Source organism: Lepidochelys olivacea (assembly GCF_965140295.1).
Source record: "Lepidochelys olivacea isolate rLepOli2 genome assembly, chromosome: 26".
Taxonomy (NCBI): Eukaryota; Metazoa; Chordata; order Testudines; family Cheloniidae; genus Lepidochelys; species Lepidochelys olivacea.
This window is the reverse complement of record NC_140436.1, coordinates 6,709,653-6,733,984: the sequence shown is the minus strand read 5'-3', so window position 1 is coordinate 6,733,984 and position 24,332 is coordinate 6,709,653. Positions and strand designations below refer to the sequence as shown.

Below are 24,332 nucleotides of genomic sequence, written 5' to 3'. Positions count from 1 at the left end.
CTGCTAACAGATGCCAGGATGAGGTTTCTTCATTTCACTATGACCCACAGTCTATCACTACCTTGCATCCCGACCAGGACAAGTTATGGGGACATGTGTAGATCACTGATCCAAGCAGGGAACGCATGTTGGGACTGGCTCAAGCGTTCTGTGCTGGTCCTTGCCTTTCAGTAGCCACTGCCTCCCATCTACCCCCAAGACCCAGTAAATCCTTAAGGCTTTGGCTACCTAAGGGTTACTATATAATGTTGCACAAATGTCTTCTTCCATAAGACCAGCAAGATTGCTACTGCTACTCATAGGGACAATTTTTACCCACCCGCTGATCTGTGCCAAGTCATCCTAGGTCAGTTACTTCTCTGTTCCAACCCATGTGGGTATGAGGTCGTGTTTTAGACTGCAGGCCTCGTCTATGGTATTTTTCCGACTTCCATTACCTTCGTATCTGATGCCCTTACAATCTTGGATATATTTATCCTCAACACTCGGGTGAGGTAGGGAAGGGCCACTGTGACTATTTTACAGATGTGGAATAGAGGCACAGAGAAGTTACATGACTTGCCCAAGGATCACAAAGGAAGTCCGTGGCAGAGAAGGGAATTGAACCTGGTTCTCCCAAATGATAGGCCATCACCCCTACCTGCTGGAGCATCTTTCCATGCTCCGGAAAAGAACTGCCATTTACAGTGTTTGCCTAATGCCTAGCACAACAGGGTGTTGAGGCTTCCAGGTACGACTACCACATAAAAGTTAAATTAAAACAAATCAAGCACGAGTCTGACGAGGACAAAGATCAAACACTTTTTATTTCCTTGAGCTCCAGTGTTATAACTGTAGCAGCATTTCAGAAGCCAAATTTTCTGCATTATTAAATATATGTATGTTCTCTTAAAAAGACGGACAATGTTGAATTTAAAAAAACTGCAATTTTAAAACATCAACTTAAACAATAAATTTTAACACTCATCCTCCCCCTTAAAAAATGTGCGTTTGTTGCAGCCACAAAGCAGCAATACATCTGTTTCACACACAAAGTTGGTTTTAAAATGTCAACAGAACGTTATTGGCAGAATATTGAATGTATTTTTTAAAGTTGCAACCTACATGAGATGCAGCCCAACACGGCTTTGGTTGGGATCCTTTTAAATTGGAGATCCAGCAGGTCAACACTGGAGTTGATAAACAAGCATTAAATTTTAATGAAGTACCACAAGAGGAGAAACTGGACATGGTTCCAAGAGGGCTCCATTCCAAGCTGAAGTTATTGGTCCATGTTTGATTACATAATAGAGAATATTGCCCAGAGTTAAGGGGCTAGGTTTTCAAATGCTCACCACCCACATTTTCCAAATACTCAGAAACTTACATAGGACTTAAGCGGCTAGATTTTTGTAAGCGCTCAACAAGTGGGAGATCCCACGAGAACAGTCCCGACTTTCAGCAGAGATCAGCACCTGCTGTGCAAGCTCTTGAAGCAAGTTTCCTTCCCCCACCCCCATTGGTACCGAAACAGAAACTCAACTCTTCTGAAAGAGTTTGGCACGCACTTTAGGCACTGAGCCCTTGGCAAATCTGGCCCCTTGCATCTGATCTTGCACCTGAGGGCCGTGGAAGCTTTCCATTGGCCTCCAAGGACATAGGATCAGGCTCTATCTGCAGGTTGTCCAGGGTGAAGTCGTCAAAAGGATTAATGTTGAGAAGTCAATAGAAAGGAAATGTTTGCCAGAATTTATGCAGGTTGCTACAGAGGTTGACTTCTACACACCAAAGGAAGTTCATGCTGGAAACAGGCTGTTCTAGCTGGTCTTATTCGAAGGCAAGAAACTTTGTTCAATTAGCATCAAACCTGAGTTGCAATGAATAATAAAAAAAGAAGCCTTATGCTCCAAGAAGGTCTAAACAAGGCATTTGAGACAGCAGGAGGGCCACATGATTTTCCAGGGGAATTCCGCCCTGCAATATTAGAGAGTTTTCTTTCTAGCTAGCAGCTCTACAACCTCCCCCAGGACTGTGAATGTCAAGCTGGGCTCTGGCTTGCTTCATCAGCACAAAAGGTTGCAATACATGAGCCAGGAGAGAATCCCAGCTCACTTTCACATCACCGTATCCTTCTCTCTGCAGTAACAGTAGTGAAAGTTTTGCCAAATAACTGAATAGGTGCAAATCCACCCTTATTCTGTTGAACAAGGTGGGGATACATGGAATTTTTAAAGGGGCCTGAACAAGTGAAGTACCCACCTCTATTTGAATCTGCACCATCAACATTCACCTCACTACAGGGATTAATGTTTTGCAGCTGGAAGATATGGAGAGGAAGGTCCTTGGACTATAAAGTTTACTTGTTATTATACCATAACTGACATACTTCAATCTAAATGTTTACTAGTTTCTAAATACCCCACACACACACACTCACCAATTACTTTCAAGTGCTAAGAACTGAGGAATACTTCTTGAATGTTGCTTGCCCATTAAATGGTCACCTATCAAAAATTCAAGCAGACAAAAAGTATTCGCATTGAAGTCTGATCTAACGAACCTTAAAAGCCTTCACAGAAGTCTGAAGCCTACATTTCAGAAAATTTACCTAGTCTGTATTTTGGCTGGTTTGTGACCAACCCATATCAGATTTGTATTCAGCATACTCTTAACAAGATTCTTCCATATACTCAGCATGCCCCCAGCTCCACTCACTTTTCATTAAATGTTAGGAATGAGATTTTTGAAAGCCGTCTAAACAGTCTTCCAAATCCTTTGAAAACCTCAGGCTAAAAACCCTGCCAAGCTTGCATCTGCTTTCACACCAAGCTCTTGGTACAAAGATGAGCATGAATGCTTTCTAGTGTCAATACCATGCTCACAATAGGCAGAGGTTACAAATTCTGCACTTCGAAAAGCTAAATAAAAACTAAGCTTGTCAAAAAAAGGAAAAAAGTTAATTGAATGTAAGGGATAGCAATAGACATGAAAAGAATGTTCCATAATTCCTTATCACTTGTAAAGAAAAATTTACACAAGTTGCATGTACATTCACTAGAGAAGTATTTCTTGTAGTGATTTAACTTCCCCAAATAAATATTGGTCAACCAAAGTAATTAGCCAAACTTAGTGTAATGCTAAAGTAAGATCACATGAAAGCCACCATACAGTGAAGGACCTGACTTCCAATTTGTCTCACTCAGGCCTTAGTGAAATTCCCCAATTTTACAGTGACTTTTCATTATTAGATAGATACAGACTAAGCTGTACTTTAAATGAAAAACTCAATGTTAAAAAATTAAATGCAAACGTTAGACATGGTAAAGCTTTTTCACCTCTTTCAGGTGAGCAGAAAAATGTACCTGTAAGTCATTGGTACAAGGTGCACGATCAAGACTTAATTTGGGGTTAGAGGAATACCAACTTCCAATCTAGTCAACTCAAAAAAGTAGCTTCAGGTCCTATATGTTCTCCCAGACCCTCAGCCAGCTTTTGGATCATAATTTTTTTTAAAATGATTCTTCCACATTGCTGTTTCTCCTGTATTTTTTGAATGGGTTTTTCACACAGCAAAAATGATCTTGTACAAAGCTGTCAAATGCAAAAAACAAGCAAACAGAGAAATACTGTCTGCTGCAGTATCCGTTTTAGGAAAGTTTAAATGTTGGTTGTTTCACTAGTAGGTGGACAGTTTCAGGTAGAATCAACCTTTTCACACTGATGTCCCTTCAAAGGGGGGCTACTATTCAGTTACACTTCTAAAACCAGAAAAATCCTGCTAGGTTTTTCATCGATTGTAATGTTAGCCACCTAGTCCCAACTAGGTAGCCAACTGGCTATTAGTTAATAAATTCAGCATCAAGTTCAGCTTTTGCTCTTTAGATCAGCAAAACCTTTTCATCTTCCACAATATTATTGCACCTAAATTAGATAACTTGGGTCAAATATTAGATATTTAAAATTCAAACACTATATTTGCAAAAGTGGTCAGTTTAATTTGGGGAGAGCAGTCAATGGTTTTCCTTGCCTGAAGCGCAGGAGCTGTACTTGGTAAACACTGGATTCAACATCACATTGTAAGAAGGTGAGGTATGGAGGCTCAGTGGAGCCATCCACAAACGTCGCTTGCAAAAAAGCCCATAAAAAGAGAACTGAGGGTCCAATGTGCTTTTTTGAACACACGGAGTTCTTTACTACAGAAGCATGAAATAAAGCATCGGATTTCATAGCAGCAAATGAAGTCCCCAAAGCCCTAAAATCCACTAAACTTTAGGTTTTAGGACACTTCATTTATACATACCAATCGGACAACAAACAGCTGCTGTTTGTTGGCTTTGCTTTATAAAAATGGTTTTGATTCTGCTGTTCTCCTGTTTAAGGTTTCACTTTTCAAGAGCTTTTTTTGCACTGTGATTGACAGTTTCCTTGTGGTCAGTATGCAACTCTTACAATTCAAGGTGAGTTGTCTTATAGAACTGTAAACCGATACTTTTGTGTATAAAAGCGTGCAGGAGCAGAGTAACATTCTGTATGTAAACGAGTACGAGTCCTGCACAGTTACTCATGTGTAAGCAGGAGTGAGGCGTTAGTGGAAAATAAGATTATGAATAAATAAGAGTAATGAAACCTATTATCTATTAAAACGCCACAAACTGTACCTTTAAAATAAGTTTGCCAAAAATACTCATCTTTCAAGTACAATCGTAAGTCAGCTACAGGTGTAACAATTAAACTAAGGTTTTTCCAAGAGCAACCAGGGGTTTTCGCTGCCCAACTTGAGAACCCTCAAACAGACCATTTTCAGAGAGCATGTGCTCAGCACTTTCAAAAAGTCGGGCTCCTTTAAGGTGTCAAGTGGACGCCATAAAACTGGAGGCAGCTTACATACGGACATATGAAAATCCTGGCCACTGTTTTGGGTTAAATGCTATGATTAAAGCCATTCTGGCTATTTAAAAAAATAAAAATAAAAATAAATGCTTTGGTTCTTACATATCATGATGGAAGAATTCAGCTTTTTTTTTTTCCTTCTATAAACAGCTCAACTTCCAGCTGTACTACTATTAAAACAAAATTTCTACATAGAAAAATAAAGGATAAACATTATCCATCTATTTTATATTAGGTCATATATAAAGTTTGTTCAGTGACAGGATATTTAATTTCTTTGCTGTAAAATATCTCACAATACTATTTTTTTCCCCCTGTGCAGTCTAAGTTTTCTGGTGAAGTGGTAACACTACATCTTAGAGCTTATCCAGAGGGGAAAAAAAAAAAAAATAGTAATTTCACTTCTTGAAAGCTATAAATATATTAAAAAAAGTCTTTAGACCATTTGATTCTAGCAAACAGGGTGCCAAATTTCGCCAATGACCACTTAATTCCTCTCCCCACCAACGACAGAAAAGTGAAATTCAATTGTGAATCCACAAGAAATCTTGCATGTTTCACAACACTAGCAAGTCCCTCAGAGTTTACAAAAATGTCATCTGAACCTTAGGCTCGCTCTAGTCAAATCTTTCAATAAGGAGCTCTTTTTTCCAGCTTGTGCTTCGTGAGGAAGTACTTAAAGAATTCATACACCGACCACGCGATGGCAGTTGAAGGCATCTGGTAAATGACACGAGCCTGCACCCCTCGGAAATACCCGGGGATACCGCCCAGCTGATAAACTGTCCTGAAAGCATTGGCCATTCCGGAGAGGTGCCCACTGATGTTCACTGAACTCAAGGCCATGTTTTCCTGAGTGTTGAGCAACGTCTTGCAGACGTCAAGGGGTGTGGTGGCAGCGGCAGCCACAGCTCCCGCGATGGCACCGGAGAGGACGTGCGAGCGGGGGTTGTACTCCCGGCGGGGGTTGATTTGCTCCTGCATGAGCTCATACGTGATGAAGTGAATGGCTTGGAAGGGGATGTTCATGGTGAGCTGCGTGGTATAACTCCGGTAGAAGGCAGCCAGTCCTTCAGTCCTATACACTGCTCGTATGCACTCCAAGACTGTTTTGTAAGGGGAGTTGTACATCTGCATCCGCTGCTTCACCACTGATTCGGTAGCGGCCGCGGGAGGTCACGTGGCACCAGACAGGATGGACAGGCAGCCAATGGGATAAAAGATAAACAAGTTAGACACAAGATCTTTTGTAATCATCATCTCAACCTCGAGCTATGCTCCCAATTCACAAGCATTGCAAACCTTCCCTACAGCAGTGGGGAGCACCCTAAGTGGATAATGCTGCAGATAGAAGCATCTATTGGATCTTTTCGTAAGTGAAAATCATCCTCATCAAGTCTTTAAACAAAAAGCTACACACTTCACCCTTTCACAGAGCTTCCCCATACCGGAGAGAACTCTCAGTTCCTCAGGAAGGCAAAGATCATTTCAGAGACAACAGGGACACATGTAAGAGGCTGATCCTGCTTCTTTAGAAGCCAGTTGCAAGACTCACCATAGCAACACCCATGTTACAGCAATGGAAGCACAACTGTGTGTTAAGTGACTTGGTCCAAGGCCGTAGAGAGACTCAGTGGCAGAGCTAGGGGTGCAACTCACAAGCGCTTGGCTTGTGGGCCTGTGCTCTAATTAGCCACTGTGATGTTACCTCTTCAAAGAGGTTGTTTTTAACCAACAACAAAGCAGATTGGAAAGGTTTCATTTTCAAACATTTCTATTGGGGGGGGGAGAGGGGGAGAGAGGAATTTGAGTTTTTGCAAAAAAAATTCCTCAGACAGTTCCAATAAATATAGAGAAATCTGATGCTATAAATATTTTTCCCTTAAGGAAAAAAACTTTTCCTTCAAGTGTACATTGTGGAAAATGATGGGAGGGTTCTTAAAGCACTTAGAAATCAAACACATGAAGGCCACAGCATATCAAGAACATACACTTCAACAGCAGTTCACTGATAAACATGCAGTAGTGAGTGTTAAGCCACACAGAGCGAAATGAGGACTGCTGGGATATTTTTGGTGGATAATGTCTGTTTGCTTGCAAATACAGAGTGCATTTTGCATGCAACACTGCAAGTTATGGGCTCCGGCCAGTAGTTACACTGCAACTTTGTGCAGCTGAGACACTCGGAAGACTCTGGAACTTTGGGGTGACATCATCGCCCCATAGACTCCAAAGGAGCTAGAATTTCACCCCAGACGTCTTCCCATTGATTTAAAAAGGATGCACACCAAGGAAAGCCACACAGAAACCAACAGGCATTCTACCCAAGTGTATATAGTGTGCTCAGCACCATAGCATGAGGGCTTTAAATATTTTGTTTAGAGAATGAATAATTACCAATAACTTTATTAGAATTTCCCCAAGATGATATTCTGCCTTCAGAAGGGTACCATGCTGCTTATGAGCAGAATTTCCACTTAAGCCTGGATGACATTTGCAGCACACACTGGTTTTTGTTTTTCTGATCTCTGGCTACACAATATATAAGAAGCTATAGATTTAGGGAGGCTTTTTAAAAAACACTCAAAAAAAAAAAACCACACACAAACATGAGAGCCAAAAGGGTATTCAGAACGTTTTGCCCTTCAACAGCTGGCTCAGAGAATCGGATAAAAATGTCAATATTCAAATGGAGGATTAACTTTATTCCTCATATTTTATATATGTATGTTAGGAGAAAATGTGCTTAGAATCCACGCAACTGAGAAGTTCCATCCATTTCAACTGAAGCGATCAGAGTTTCTTTGCACAAGTTTACCGTGACCCTTAGCTCACAGTCAGTGAAAGAGAGTAGTAGTTACACACTACTCAACTGGTGAGTTTCCAAGCAACTTACTTTCTTCCCCCAATTTAACTCCACTTCCACTTACAATAAAGGACATTACCTTCAGCCGGATTCATTACTGCATCATGGAGCAATGTGGCCATGCTCCCAGCTATCCCTGCAAAACAGAAGAGTTCCCTTCACAATACAATTCTGGACAGCTTCTGTAGGTTAACCTAGGCCAGTGTTAAGTCACAATTCGAGACATGCAGTGCATAAAGTTACGCAACAGCCTCTGCTCCCACAGTATATTCTCAAATTAACAGTCCTGAGCTCTTCATGGAAGTGTGATAAAATCCATCCGTAGAATGGGCTGGAAGGGACATCTGCTACAACTTAATGTGCCGGCCACTGGAGTTGGGTCAATATGGTGAGTCACGTAGTCCATCCTGTTTCCGTATGACAGAATGGATGCAGGCTTCGCCTAGGCTAGCAAACTGCCCCAGTTTAACTAGATCAGTGTAAAGACATCCAAGCTACACTCATAAACAAGGTTAACACTGGTTTAAAGGTGTTTTTAACCGGGAATTTGCATCAATTTACCTAGACTGATTTTTAAAGTTTACTTAGTTTAATGTAATCTCTAGTGTATTTAAGGCCTTACAGATTCCTTAATTAGCACTGGTAGATGAGCTTCAGTTCAAGCGTAACTAGATTTCCAGAGCCTCCCTTAGCCAATTTCTCCATTGCCCGAATGGCTTTTCAAGTCAGTTCTCCTTGTCCTCAGCATTTAACTTAAATTTCCACTGTTGCTACTGAAAGCTTGTACAGTTTCGGCAAATAAATGTCAGAAATAAGAGCACATGACTTTAAAGGAGTCGTTAAGCAAAAAACATTAAGTCCTGGCCTATACTTAAGTGGTACTGGCAAAGCAATGTCTGTTAAGGGTGTGGAAGAACAACCAACCAACACTCCTAATCAACATAAGTATGCCAATAGAACCCTCTAGTGTGGGCACAGCTACACCAGTACAGTTCATGATGGTCACGGGAACCTGCATAAGCTATTCTGGTATAAGCATTTTTATACTATTAAGTGCCCAAACTAGATGGTTTTGTTAATATAGCTACATTGGCAAAACCCTCTGTGTAGAGAGGGCCTTTTATCAAGCAGTTTAATGAAAGATTTAGTGCAGATCGGCTCCGCTGCAGAAATGACAGACAGATGCAACTGGCCGTCAGTCACAGTCACTGCTTTGAGTACTGCATGGAAACCCAAGAAACCCTACGTCAGCACAGCAAGAACAAAGCCCCGATTTTTTTAAACTACAAATGCATTCATCACGCTGCTATGGTGTTAGATTTTTAAGTGTTAGAAGCATCTGTCATCACTGAACCTTGGTCCATCTGGACATGTAACGTTCGACACCGTGTTCAGTTTCAAGACCATCTCAAAATTAATGACATGCTATGACAATAGGTTGGGACTAATGCACCCATTGTGGGACTAAGATGAACAAATTCCACTCAAGCTTTCACAGGTTAAGGCCAGGCGGGACTATCATGGTCCTATAGTTTGACCTGCGTAACAGGCCAGAGGGTTTCCCCCAGTGATTCCTACATCCAGACTAACTTCTGATTGAGACAGAGCATTCTTCCCACGGTTTGCAGCGTGGCAGAAATTTTTGGTAGAAGGAAGACGACATTTTGGTGGCCAGCAGTACCTCTAACAGAGACGCTGTCTGGCCAAATAAGGCGCTGTGCATTAAAAAGGGAAACTTATGTTCTCAACACTGCAACTGGGCTGTGTGCCTATGTATTAAAAAACCCACACATACATACACACAAATATATTTATGCCAGCATCCCCTTTTAAGAAGCTGCTCCTCATAGAAGTTCTAATAAGCCATTTCTATTCCTCTTACCCAGTAGGGGAAAGATGAAACCCACTCAAAAGCAGAAGCCTACAACAGGAAAGCTTGTTTCAAAGCCAGTCTGTTCTCTATGGGAACGTCTAAACAGCTGGGAGATGGAATTCCAAGCTCAGGTATACACAGACATGTCAGGGCCACTTCAGCTAGCGCATTAAAAATGGTGCAAGGCTGTGATGGCACCGGTGGCGACTTGGGCTAGCCAAGCAAGAAGGTTCTCGAGTCTCGGAAGGGGCTGTATTCAGGTGGCTAGCCCGAGCCACCGTCCATGCCACCGCTACCACACAGTCATTTCGGGAGCACTAGCTCACCCGTGTAACGTCTACCTGAGCTGGGCATTGCACCTTCCAGCTGCTGTGCAGACATATCCTATGTTGCAATTCTGGAGCGTTATGTTTGGTTAGCCCTAACGCAGCAAAGGCCCACCGTGCCAGTTAACACACTCTAGAGGCCGGATTTTCTGAGCAGCTCAGCCACTATATAAAGCACCAAAGGAAGGGGCCAGCTTGTCAAGAAGAGCTTGGCACGGTGGATGCAGAGCACTTTTGGAAGCCTGGCCATAAAAGTGTCCTAATGGAACCTGCTGGCTGCTGAGCCCTTGGAAACTTGGAAGTAGGCTTTGCATCTCATGTTTCTCCACCGCCCCCAAATACATGTACACTTCAAGTGTCTGTGCAACACCAGGCTGAATGCAACAAATCAAAGCCAGTGTCAAGTTCTTCCCAAAGCAACAGAGTAGACACAAGGATGCCAGGCCACTGTAAAAGCAGGAAGCAGGCAAGAGACAGGTAATTAATTGCAAACAGTTGCAAAATACCATTGGCCAGGTGGCTATTTCCTCCGTGGTGAATAATGTCACTTAAAGTCCTTTTCATTTTTTCATAGCAGGCAAAATACATTGCATGGGCAGGGCCAGCCCCCAGCACGGTGACGTTAATTCCTCGTAAAGGCCTCCAGAAGCCTTCAGTGTGAATAATCTTCTTCAGGGCCCCATACACGCTCTTGTACTGGGCTTTGGGATCTGGCTGTAAACTCTGCATTCGGGTCTGTAAGAAGAGGAAGAGGACTTTAATTAGCTGTCTTCAGGAGAACAAGGTGTGCCAATCGTCCTAAAGCGCTGCAAGGCCCCTGCGAGCCAACATGCGCGTCCCTGGTTAGAGACGTGAATAATTCTGTTATGCGGAGCTCTGACATCTCCAGATTGTGCCACATTAATCCTTAGCCTGCAGTACTGAGAAAATCTAAAACATTCAGCAATTGCCAAAGCTGCGCTCAAAGATGCCAAAGCTGCGAAGCCCAGTTTAGAAACTCAGAAGGCACACGCTCCAGTTTGCGTCTCATAATCCATCACTGACATTTAAAAATTACAGAACACACCATGATGCCTTCGCTTATGCTAACCTCAAGACAAGGACTTCTCTGTTAAGTCCTTAGCAGCTGCAGCTTGTTAAAGAACTGCAATCCCCAAGGGTAACGGATGCACAGCTTCCCCATCTCCACCTCTCCTTCCCTGTGTAGTAGGGAACTCAAGCAGGCAGCAGATTTCTTCTGATGAAGGGCACACCAAGTAACAGTTTGTGCGATGCATAGCAACGCTGCAGACATTCCAGCCTCATGCCAGCAGGGGCTGCTACAGCCTAAGCCCTTGGGGCTCTTTCACAAAAGAAAAGCACACCTCCGTTGGCACAGAGCCCAGGAACCAGTCTCTTCCAAAGTTCTAGGACAATGGAACGTATTAACGCTCTTAGGCCAGCTAGACTACACTGCATTACGTCCAAGACTCCATAGTGACAACCAAGTGTTTAAAATATTCTCAGCATGTCTATGTCGGGAGGTTATAATTCAGTGGTCATATATTCAAAGCACGAACATACAAGTGGGGCGAGTTCAGAGACAGCAAGTTTGCCAACTTCCTCACTAAGGGAGTTCGGGTTGAGCAAGGAATGACTGATTGAGCCTTTAATTTGTTCCTGTTATAACCCATACACCATTTCCCCATTCCACATCTCAGCCTGGTTTTAGTGATTGTTTGGTCATTTCCTGGCAGATGCTGTTTACTAAGGCAATTAAAACTGATCTTGAGAGTCACGTGTAGCAGAAATTACTGAAAGTAAATTCTCCAGCAGGGTGGGGGAAAATAGCGAGAACTTGCAGAGAGTTTGTGCAACTCTTTCGGCAATCTAATAGAGCGTGTGTTAACACATTGTATTGGCTGCTTACCAGAATCTGCAAAAACTTCCATATTTTCTTCTCCTCTTCTGCAGAGTGAGGACTCTCATGCAGAAATGCTCAGAGTTATATCATCATCAACAGCACAGCGCACTTTGTAATTGGTGATAAGCCTGTAACATTCCATGCCTCTAAAACAGTCATGTTTTCTGTCAGCCCCCCAAAAAATGTAATTTGAGAAGGTTGTCAAAAGGTGAGGCCCCTTGGAAGAAGAGAAAGAGGCTTTCCATTTTGTAAGCAAGAAAAGCAGATCTCTAGAGAGGCCTAATTTATCTGGATGAGAAGGGACTGGTAAGCAGTGCTACACAGCTGCACCAGAAGACAGAACTGTGGCCCTACAGGAACCATTTTTTGACCACTCAATGAGGAGGGTCTACAGAAGTTCCATGGAAAGTTTACCCACCTTCCTAACCTTAGACAGCAGACTTCTTATCTCCTTAATCTCACTAGCCGAGTTTTCCAGTGTTGCCGCTTTCCCCCGACAGACCATTTAAGAGGACAAGATACCACAGTGTCTGTTTTGACCAGAGGACACGGGATCTGGATGTTGAGGAACGCCTTTGATCCAACACACTCCACGGAAAGTATTACAGCTATAGGGTACGTGCTTGGCCACTCAATGAAGGCATTATTTAAGCTTTTGAAAAAAAACAGAACACCTCCTCTCACACATCCACAACTTAAGTGTTTTCAGAGCTGAGGCCCTAAAGTAAGGCTGAGGTTGGCCACCCCAAGAAGGCGCCAGAATTTACCAATGTACATTGCCAAAGAGCCACAGTAATGCATCAGCAGCCCCCCAACGCCTCCTGATCAGCTGTTTCATGGCATGCAGGAGGCGCTGGTGGGGAGGGAGAGGAGCAAGGGCATGGCCGGCTCAGGGCAGGAAGGGGTGGAGTCGGGGCTGGGCCTGTGGCAGAGCCAGGGGTTGAGCAGTGAGCACCCCCCAGCACATTGGAAAGTTGGTGCCTGTAACTCCAGCCCCGGAGTCGGTGCCTAGACAAGGCGCCGCATATTAACTTCAGAAAAGCCGCATGGGGCTCCAGAGCCACAGGTTGGCCACCCCTGCCCTAAAGCTTGGTCTACGCTGCCAACTGAACGACAAAACTTTTGTCATTCACAAATGCTTAAAAAGCCCCCCTGAAAGACAAAAGTTTTGCTGTGGAAAGTGGCAGTGTAAACGGATCCCTATCGGCAGGAGCGGACAACACGAATCCCGCTCGTAGGGGGCGGAAGTATTTTGTCAGCAAAAGTGCTGACAAACAGCATTTACACTGCCCGACTTTTAATGACACGGCCATGTCAGTAAACGCTGTGTAGTGTAGACAAAGCCTGAGTAACTATGCAGGAGGGCCTTCGAATAAAAAAGGTGTTATAGAAGAGATTAAGACACTTTCAAAATACAAAATTACCCCACCTTTGTCCAGCTCAGCTCTCATAGACACAGAAGAGAGTCCTTTTCTGACCTTTTAATAGTTAACAGCCTCCACTATAATACCAAGTAAGTTTATAAACTTGCTTTGGTAGATGTAGGGATCTGAGAAGTATTTTAGTGCATTCTGCTCGAGATACCATCCGACTGCACAGAACTGTCACACACTATTACTACATCTTCTGTTTTACGAAGATTGCATAAGACATACCCTGATGTGGTCACTGACGTCCTCATTTTAACCTCCCTCCAAATATGGAGCTTCTCACTTCCACAAAGCTAGGCCTGATCGGCACCTAAAACTTACGTCAGCCAACTATATAAGTCAGGGGCATGAAAAATTCACCCCCGAGAGACACGGTAAAGCCAACCTAAGCCCCAGAGTAGATACTGCTAGGTTGATAGACTGAAGAGTTCTTCTATCAACCTAGCTACTGATTCTCGAGGATGCGGATTGACTATAACGACGGAAAAGCCTCCTCAGTCACTGCAGTGAGCATTGTAGCGCTGGTAATATAGACACAGCCTCCCTCAGATGTGTGTTTGCAAGCTCAGAGCCCTGGAGAATACCCGCACTAAGAAATACGGTCCTGGTACTTTACAGCACCAAGACAATATCTACAATTGACACAGCAGCGTAACAATATTGCATCTGTCTTAAAACACTGAATTCAAACGCAGCTGTTTTACAGGCGAGACTAAACTGAAGGAGTAAGAGTGGCACTCCTCGTCAGGGAATGGTTCAGAAGGTCAGAGAAAAGGCAAAGTTGTAGTATTAGTCTGAAAGTAGAAGGGTTTCTATTGTACCTAAAGCAGAACGCATTGGAAGTGTACTTACAAGATGCTCATAGCACTGCAAATCAGGAGGTGAAAGCTTTCCTGCTCAAAGCTGCATAGGTATTAACAGCCTGGAAGCCAGTGATAAGCAGAAAATGATTATTAAAAAAGCTTCTCTCCACTGTATCCATTACGTCTGGAAAAAGCAGCTCTTAGCTTAGACATTTGCAGCCACTAAGCACTCCTATGCCACTTTTTACTCCTGGACATGAACGCTTTACACACTATTACTAATACCTGAGAACATCCCTTCACCTACCTCACAGGTGACAGAATGTGAATCGTCCATGCTGTCAAAGCAACTGAGTGGGGAGGAAAAACCCAGTCATCCAAATTCAGTCCCCTACTCTAACCACTAAAGAACACTCCTTCAATTCCACTGGCCAGGGCCCTCAAGGGCAATGTCCAGGCTTATTTAGCAATTTAAATGCATTTCCTGGCTTGCATTTCCATTCCGTCTAGGTGCTAAGTGTTAGACTGCATGAGCCACCCATGTCCCTGCTTGCCCATATAATACCCAAATAGAATAGCAGGCTGTCAATCTGCTTTTTGCCAACCCAGTACAGTAAACCCCATTTACACAGAACTACCGATTAAAGGACGATACAAGGCACATGAAGCGAGTCCCCTGCACATTCTTTTATTTGCAGTACACCCCCCTAAAAAAGCAACAACACAGGAATTACATTTGTTAATGGACAGAAGCTAATTTACAGCTGATGACTTGCAACTGTCGGGCCTATTAAGTGAATCCAGTAGGTCTAAGCACAGCAATCAACCTATCAACAACAGGGACTACCACCCTAACTTGCTTGGGGGGAGAGGGGGAAGAGAACTACCAGAGACAGGCTTGCGGTTTTAGTCATTGCCCTTCTGTAACACTCTCCTTTCTGCACACCACAAAGAAGATGGGTGTATCTAAGTATTTCTATAGCCCCTACTGCTGCAGAATCCAAATGTCTCATAATCATTGAAGTGTTTGTCCTCACCACCTCCGGAGACAGGGAAGCGTTATCCCCATTTTACAGATAGGGAACCAGAGCAGGAAAAAACTAAATGCCTTGCGCAAGACCAAGCTGGGAGTCTGCATTAGAGACAGGAATCAAATTCACATCTCTCAAGTGCCTTAACCATTATGCTTCCTCCCTGGCCATGTGTAGTCATATGCTCTAAAGCAATCATGCAGAGAACAGACTACCTAATAAAAATCAGAGATTAGGTAGCAAGCCTTTAATGATGCCATAAAACATGCCTCTATTAGATCAGCAAACACTTTGCACCATGCTCAGTCGAATCCATAGCTAAAGAAAAAAGGGCTTAAGCATCTAGTTACAAAGCATGTCAGAACTTCTCCTGCTTCCTGCAAAAGCTTCTAGAATTCAGCTAGCCCTTTGCCGGTTATAAAACAATTTGACCCTCTAAGACTTGCTGGGCACAAGAGGGTGCTAATTCTATCCAGTGGAAAACCTGAATGAATGCCAAAGAGACAACATTTGACTAAAGTCCAAAAAACAAACCAACCAAAAACAAACAACAAAAACCCACCACACATAGGTGGTAATTTATGACTCAGATGCAGGATCATGAACCAAAGCACAGTAAGCATTACACAAGTTCCCCCTCCCCAGACTGTTTCTGAAGTTTAATCAAGTTCCTTTAACAACCCCATACCAAACTGCATTCACTGCTCTAACTGAAAAATGCAGTGTTTGTTTTGTTTTGTTTGTTTTTTTCAAAGTGGTGGAAGAAATCAACAACAAAAAAAATCAAGGACGATCTGAAGATAGGACAGGGAAAGGAAAGTGAATTAACCAGTGTCTTACCAGGAGGGAAAAAAAATAAATCATGATTTCTGTCAAAGAGGCTACACGCCACCACTGACTTGACACTAGAAATAGCCACCCCCCCGTCTATTTTGGAATCACGTTAGTTGATTTTAAAAACATCTGTCCTGCCAAGTCACATAAAGAGCCACCTATGTAAGGGACACTAGGTGGCAGTTGCTCTAATTGTAAACGCAAGGCTGGGCTCAAGAGTCCTGGGTAATTCTCCCGAGTTCACTGTGAGACCTTGGGAAATGAGTTTTCCCTTCCCTGTGCCTCAGTTTTCCAATACCCATCTTAAATATGTTTAGTTGCCTTTGCAAAGTGCTTTGAGAGCTATTTAATTACAAGTAATAACTGTGTTCCAAGAAGAAAAGGAGTACTTGTGGCACTTTAGAGACTAACCAATTTATTTGAGCATAAGCGTTCGTGAGCTACAGCTCACTTCATGAACGCTCATGCTCAAATAAATTGGTTAGTCTCTAAGGTGCCACTAGTCCTCCTTTTCTTTTTGCGAATACAGACTAACAGGGCTGCTACTCTGAAACCTGTGTTCCAAGAGAAAATTCACAGAATCTAAAGTGTATTGATAGAAATTCTTTAAAAATAACCAAATGACTATTTATTTTAAAAACATTCCCTGAAGGTTATGCAACCCAAACATTGCTCCACTGAGCTAGCACATTACGGCCACTATCCATGTAATATAAGGACACATTTTCACTTTCTGTTCCTGTCACTTCTTCAGCATCCGAGCAAGTTCAAAAGGAAAGTCAGAAGCCAAGTTGATGAGACTCTTTACATACACACAAAAAGTTTTAACAACTATGGAATTAACAGGCATAGTAATTTATTCAAAACCTCCAATAGCTTTACCCCTCCCCTGCCCCACCTCAGAGTTTTAATTGCTATGATTGTCAATGCATCTAAATGCCATTTGAGGCCTGAAAACACACGTGCCTAGCTTAACACAGGCTTGGTCTATGCTTAAATTTCAGCAGTAACATCGGTTAGGAGTATGATTTTTGTGACACTTTTATAGCAGCAAAGCTCTGTGCAGCCAGTTATACCGGGGCGGGGGGGAAAGAGAGCACTTTTCCAGCTTATTTTGTTCAGGGAACTCATGCCAACTAGAGTTCTTTTGCAGGTATATAAAACTTATAAACTGCATCTACACATAGGTTTTGCCGGAACAGCAACACCAGCAAACCTTTTCTAGTGCAGATTAGGCCTCACATGCGGTCCTCACGGTTGCATACTTGGGAAAGCCGACCACAACAGCTAATGCAGAATAAACTATTCCAGAATAGTTTCCCATGTAGACACTATTCCAGAACCAAGTGATTTTATTCCGGAACAATTATTCTGCTTTGTGAGTGAGAGTCAATTACTCCAGAATAAAAGTTCTTTTAGGGGAGCTATTTTGGAATATTTATTCGGCAATATCTTAATCTTATTCCACAACAGCTTTTCTGATCAATTTCCCTGTTTAGACACACTCTCAATGAAGTCAATGGAGCTAATCACCTATTTAAAGTGAAGTATGCACACAAACATTGCTGGATCAGGGCCTTAGACCACAGCTATTACTGACATCCAGACTCAATTGTTTTGAAATTCACTGGGCCAGATCTGTTTTATAACTTCAGAACACTCAAACAGTACATCCAGAGTACATGAGCCTTGGCTGAAAACCAGGGAAGCCTGATTAGTTAAACCCACATGCCAAATAAAAGCATGAAAAGACATCTCAATTTTCAAAGGCAACCAATCATTGGTACTAACAAAAACATGTGACTACACGCAAAGCACTAAAGGAATTTTGAAATACTTCTGTGCCACACCCTCTTTAGTCACACAGGTTCACAAGCACGCAGCTCCCGTCCATGCTTTTTGCGCCGACTAGAATGCATTCTTTGTCCAATCCAGAAGAGTCTGATTTAAAAAGGAATTAATGTTTACGGATGAAAGAAACAATGTTATCAGTGATGCTCTGTGTGTTCTATCCTGTCCAAAGCAGCAAGTGTCAAACAATGCAAAAAAAATGTCGATCGTTAAAACTAAGAGCATGACCCTGTGAGATGCCAAGCACCTTACCTCCTTCTGATTGGTTTATGCTAAGAGCAGCCAGGAATAAGCTACATATGATGGATAGTGCACTGGACTAGGACTCGGGAGACCTGCATTACATTCTCAGCTCTGCCACTGATCTACTGAGTGACCATGGGCAAGTCACTTGCCTCTGTGCCTCAGTTTACCCATTTGCAATACGGGGAGAATGATTCTGATCTCCTTTGTAAGGTGCTTTGAGGTCTTATAAAGAGCTATGTATTGTTATTAATGAAGTCTTAATGGCAGTGAACCTAGACCATTATTTTCTCTTTAAGTGTCACATCAACTTGGAAGTCTATGTGCAGGCACGTACCTGATCAGTCGTCTTTTATTGAAGGAAGTTAAGTTTCCCCACCCCACAGAAAGCGTCCTTCACTGTTTTGGAGCAAAGAGGAATGGCATGTTAATTCATTCTCAGTTTATCTATTATTTGATTTCCAGTAGAAGCTGAAGTCCCCAATCAAGTTCAGGAACACACTGTGTTAGGTGCTGTACATACAATAAGCCTCTCTGTGCAGGAGTTGCCTTATAATCTGAATAGACAAGACAAGGAATGGGAGAAAAGCAGTAGCATCCCCATTTTACAGATGGGTAAACTGAGGTACAATGAGATTAAGGGTGTGTCTACATAGCAAAAAGACTCACAGTAGCGAGTCCAAGAGCTTAAGTCAACTGATTCAGACTCTCACTGCAGGGCTTCTTCTGTGACTGCACGCAAGTGACTTAGGGCACATCTACACAGCAGAAACAGCAGAGAGTCTCAGCGCCTGGGTCAAGAGACCCAGGCTCATGCTGCAGGGCAAAAAAATAGGCGTGTAGATGCTCCCGCTCGGGCTGAAACCCGGGTTCTGAAACCTGGCGTGGGAAGGGTCTCTCAACACAGGCTCCAGCCCAAACAGAAAAAGTCTGCACTGCTATCTTTAGTTCTGGAGTTGAAAGCCCAAGTCAGTTGGCCCAAGCACTGAGACCCACTGCTGCATGGTTCACACACACACACACACACACACACACTTTTGCTGTGTCCATGTAATATAAGTGACTTGCCAAAAGTCACAGAGGAAGCCTAGAGCAAAGCCAGGGATGCGAGCCCAGGTTTCAAGAGCGCAAGACATGTACTGAACTGTCAAAGCAACCTTGTAACTATAAGCCTTGCTCCTTCTCTCTCCTCCTGTCCCCTTCTCTCCCCCCCTCGAACCAGATTTCTACAATCACGACTTTTAGACCTAAAATTCTTCAGAGAGCAGGGGCCATTATTGGATTTCACACTTGCAGCACTGGACAAGTAATTACTGTTTTAACACCAACTCCACAGAGCTGTGTGGAAAACAATTTGCTGTACATTCATCTGGACTGAGCCTTCCTGTAAACCCTAAGATACACCTGAACATACTTCTACATTTAGAAAGCTGCAATAGAGGCTACACAGTTGCCTACTAATTTATCCCTCATCATGAGGTTAGGACACGGAGGGAGAAAAAAAAATGACTAACAGGTGTATGCTTCCTCATCCAAGATGTTTCAGTGTTCCTTTTTGTATTTTTGCACCTCTCATGATTTCTTGCAGTATTAATTCCTTGTATTACAGTGATCGGATCCATCCTAAGTGTGCAATAGCCCAACTAGCCACACCTCAATATATAGGAGTTGTGCAGCAGTTATCTTGTGCATTCAGAACCTCTCAAATCAGATGTGTGGAAACTACCATGAGCTGCAATTTGCATCTAAGGCCACGTCCACACCAGGAATTAGGCGTAATAGTTTGCTATACCAGCAAAGTTGCACTTTTATCAATGTAGTGCATTTCTCACACAACCTCCACACACACACACACTTTATGCATGCATACACTTCCCCCAAGTCCAACAAGCTATACCAGTAGAAGTGTGGCTTTGTTGGTGTAACTGCATCTAATACTAGGAGCTTTTCCCAGCACAGCTATGTTGGCCAGGGATCACAACTCTTCAGACCCCTGCCAACACAGCAGCTATGCCAGCAGAAGTCTGCAGCATAGACAGCCTCAGACACTGCAACTCGGTACTGAGGTTGGCTGGTCCACCTTTTCAAATGCCTGTGTGAAGTCAGCGAAAGATGCTTTAAAAACCTCACATCCTTAAGTGATCAAGAGAGAGAGTTTTATCCCAGCCACTTAAAATAATCCTCATTGCATAAGCGGCAAAAAGCCTATAGAACAATTAAGGTTATCCAGTTAAGCTGGTTTCAGTTTACTCAAAGGAGGCAATGCTAAAAACAAGCCATTGAACTCCTTACAGAAAGCCAGGACATGAACAAAGTACAGGACTAGCTGGATTATGTAACACCCTTCATTTACCAGCCCAGTCCATGGATACAGTCGACCTGTTATAAAGACTCACTATATTTCAGTTTGATGGGTGCATTTAATGCCTGATCTAAAACCCACTGAAGTCAATGGGAGTCTGATAAATCCCTTACACAGTGGTACCCACAATTATTTGTTTGGTCTGGGCAGTCAAGTGAAAGAAGAAAAATTCAAATGTTTATCTTAATTACCCTCCCCCGCCCAAATTCTAGACATTGCTAATCGTTTAAGATCTTTAACCCTTTAAGAAAGAGTTTTGAAGTTCTCCTTTGAGCCAGACATGACCACGCTAGTGCTGTCAGTCAACACATGGCTATTGCCAGAGAGTCTGCTACCAGACTTCCTACCACATTCTGGATTTGTCGTGCCCTAAGCATTGCATTAGTTCAGTTCCTGCTTCATGACCCAGGCCTTCACACAAAGGAGGAAGTTTTTATCTGCAATGTATATTTTATTTAACCCTTTCTGATATTTATGAAAAGATGCAAGGCAGAGCCATAGTGACTATTCTATTAAAGCAAAAGTGATTCAATGCTGCATACACCAGTTTAACCCCCAAGTTTTACTTTGGGGATAGCACAGTATGGAAGTTCTACACACTAGCCCCTTCACAAGATGCTTACTCCCTAGCTCAGAGCTTCCATTGCTGCCCTTTTAACGGAATATAGAAATAGAGCAGTGGTTCTGAAGCTGTGTTGCAAATGCTATTCAATGACAGGAAGGTAGCGAATCAGGATTGGGAAGCAGACAGGAGAATCAGGATACTCGAAGGTTTGAGAAACCCCGAGATACACCCATTTCTTCACTGTAGTCCTCAATTGATGTCCACCAGTGCCAGGTGCTGATCAAAGCAGCACTGCAGGTTAAGCAGGTGCATTTCACCCAGCAGGGGATACACTACAGTAGCGACTTTTAAGCAGTAGATTCCAAAGTGTGGTCTGCAGAGCACTTCGCACATCATCCACAAAGAGCAGATGGGTCACGAGTTGCCCCCTCATTTCCAGTTGAGAAACTGCATTCAAAGACAGGTTTCAGAGTAGCAGCCGTGTTAGTCTGTATCTATAAAAAGAACAGGAGGACTTGTGGCACCTTAGAGACTAACCAATTTGAGCGTAAGCTTTCGTGGGCTTAGTCTCCAAGGTGCCATAAGGTGCTCCTGTTCTTTTTGCATTAAAAGAGAGTTAAAGATACGTTATCCTCCTAGCCATGTTCATGAAAACAATCGTTATGCCTGCCACAGGAATACTATTCCGGCACCAGTGGGAAGAGGAGAGGTTCACGCTACAAAAAGTTTGAGAAACCCTAAATTCATTGTGAGATCTGTAGACCATCAGATTTACTGTAGCAGATGGAGGAGAGGGGTGTTGGGCAGCACTAGGTAGCGGTGGTGGAGGAGGTTACTCTGCGCTATCTTATCACTGGGTTATTTGACTTGAGCTGGGGTAAGTGATGCCGCTGTTTATTTGTTAGTGTATTTAAGAGAGATTTTCAAGGGCACCAAGAACACTGACCGACACTCATAGTAGAGCAATAAAAATCAAACGAGTACTTAATTTTCTACCTAAAGATAACATTAACAAAATAATTAGAGCTTAATTTACTTCAATAAATTGCATGTCAGATTAAGGACCTCTTAATAGTTAATAACAGAACTTGGAAAAAAAAATACTGTCCAGACATTTGGTTAGTTTATAAGGGGTTTTCCTGGAAGTTGCACAAAGTTAACCCCTATATTTCACCACTAGCGTTACATAAGCATAAAGAGAAATCCATCAGTCTTGTACGTAATGTTTAGTCAATTTCTTTTAGAAGATGGAAATTTAGCGTCACAACCACGACATTTTATTACAAGCGATCTATGACTGCGTCTCTAAGATTACTGCTGCAATACTGACCATTTCAATTACCAATAGAAAGTCACCAGTAGTCAAGTTTTTCCAACTGTCTGAGACATGGAATACACACTCAGCCAGACTGTAGCCGTAAGAGTCAAATCCTCTTAATGAAACCTATGAATTCCAGCCACGCAACTTCCTTGGTATATATGTACTTTGAAGCTTCTTGCTTTTAACAGGCAACTGTATTAATATACTAGTTTCACTGTCACTGCAGGTGACAAGCAGATCACCCAACATAATCCGTACTAAAGGAAGAGGTTCTCAGAGGATGAAAGCTTTCGCTTGCCCTGTAAAACATGAACTTTCCCAAACTGTATCAGACCACAGGACTGAGACACAAACTCCCGATTTCTAATTCTAGCTCTGACGGACTCCCTTTGAGACCTTTGGCAAGCCAATCCAACTCTGTGTCAGTTTCTTCATCGAAAGAGAGGAATAATGCTTACCCAGTGCACTAGTAAAGTCAGATTCCAAGTGCTTTATTAGTAATATAGTATTACCTGGAGACCCAAGATCCATTGTGTTAGGCCACATACAAGCACATGGCATATAAACTCTTTAAGGTGGGGAGTGTTATGATCAAAGTACACAAGAGAAGGGTCATCATCCTCACTTTACAGACTGGGAAACAGACCCCCACAAAGTGACTTGTCCAAGGGCACAGAGGGAGTTTGTGGCATTGTCAGGTATTAAACTCGGATCTCCGAAGTCCCAGTATACTGCCTTAACCACACAATCACCCTTCCATTAGGTACTAAGTATAGCACTGGACAGAAGCGTGGCTGGTCCGTGGGGTCAGATGCAGAACAACAGAACGGAGTGAGCTGTAGCTCACGAAAGCTTATGCTCAAATAAATTGGTTAGTCTCTAAGGTGCCACAAGTCCTCCTGTTCTTCTTAGAACGGAGAGTCTGTCTCGTGCATAGAACACTGAACCAGGACTCAAAAGACCCAGTTTTACTCCTGGCTCGGCCATCAGTCTGTTTGGTGTCCTCGGGCAAGTTACTTCCCTTCTTTGTAATGATACAGACCTCCCACTTTGTAAAGAGCTCTAAGACCTACAGATGGAAGCAATATTTTACCAGCCAGCTCTTACAGAGCGCTTCTCATTTTTTGCAGTTTGCTGTAGCACAACTGTTGCTACTGAAGTCAGCACAGAACACCTGGCTACCTGAAACAACCTTTACGAGAGGAAGCTTTGAATTAAACTATCAAAAGTGACACCCTAAGCAATGAAAATTACGATCAAAGATGTAACAAGAGATCATAGCAGATGGGAGGTTCCAGGAAACAGATGGCAGGGAAAGTCCTTGGCAGCATCACTTCGAACATTTCTTCACACACTGTAGCTGAAATGGGCTCTTCCTGTTCACTTTCCTTGATACTTGGCTTTACCTGGCACAGGAGCAGCAATGAGACACCAATCAACTCCCGCAAAGTGCCTGCAGTTTCCTGGTGGCATCAAACCTTTAGGAGAGAAACTGTAGACAGCCTCTTGAATTTCCAAATTCTGCTGTTCAAGCAAGCGTGATGGCTCAACGCAATACCTAGCTCTTACGTAGAGCTTTTCATGAGTAGCTCTCAAAGCATTTTATAAAGAAGGTAAGGATCATTATCCCCATTTTAGATGGGGAAACTCAGGCACAAAAGGGAAAGCGGCCAATGGTCACTCAGCAGAGTCAGGAATAGAACCCATGTCTCCTGAGCACCAGTCCAGTGTTCTAGCCACTGGGCAACACTGCCTAAGAGCAGCCTACATGGACAGAATTTTGTCATTACACCTGTGCAATCCCAATGGGCTAAACAAAGGCATAATTTGGCCATGTAAATGGTAAGGCCTACCTATTTTCGACCTATATGAGCAACTGCAGCTTCCGATAGTGCTGCACAAGGGTGAGGATCACAGTTTGTTGCGTTATGCCCCACAAGTGGCTGCACCTCAGCGGTGGGCAAGTGACCACTATATGTATATAATTGGCAATGTAACAGATTAGCCATGTCTGATGATGAAAAAGGAACATGCAAATAGAATTAGAAGTATGTG

At 43.0% G+C, this 24,332-nt stretch overlaps 1 protein-coding gene across 4 annotated transcripts in view; it reads right to left on the bottom strand.

Moving 5' to 3' along the window:
- SLC25A37 (solute carrier family 25 member 37) overlaps positions 1-24,332 on the bottom strand; it is a 137,999-nt gene that overhangs the window by 109,117 nt on the left and 4,550 nt on the right. Inside the window, exons 2-4 of one of the 4 annotated variants that reach the window (XM_084615322.1) lie at positions 10,441-10,669; positions 7,815-7,871; positions 5,068-6,020 (exon numbers count right to left, since the gene is read on the bottom strand). The exons of 2 other annotated variants lie outside the window; for them this stretch is intronic. In XM_084615322.1, coding sequence (XP_084471448.1) covers positions 5,500-6,020; positions 7,815-7,871; positions 10,441-10,669 — 807 coding nt within the window. In that variant the 3' untranslated portion in view covers positions 5,068-5,499. Of the gene's footprint in view, positions 1-5,067; positions 6,021-7,814; positions 7,872-10,440; positions 10,670-24,332 lie in introns of those variants that run through there. One more of the 4 variants, XM_084615323.1, reaches the window with a different exon arrangement.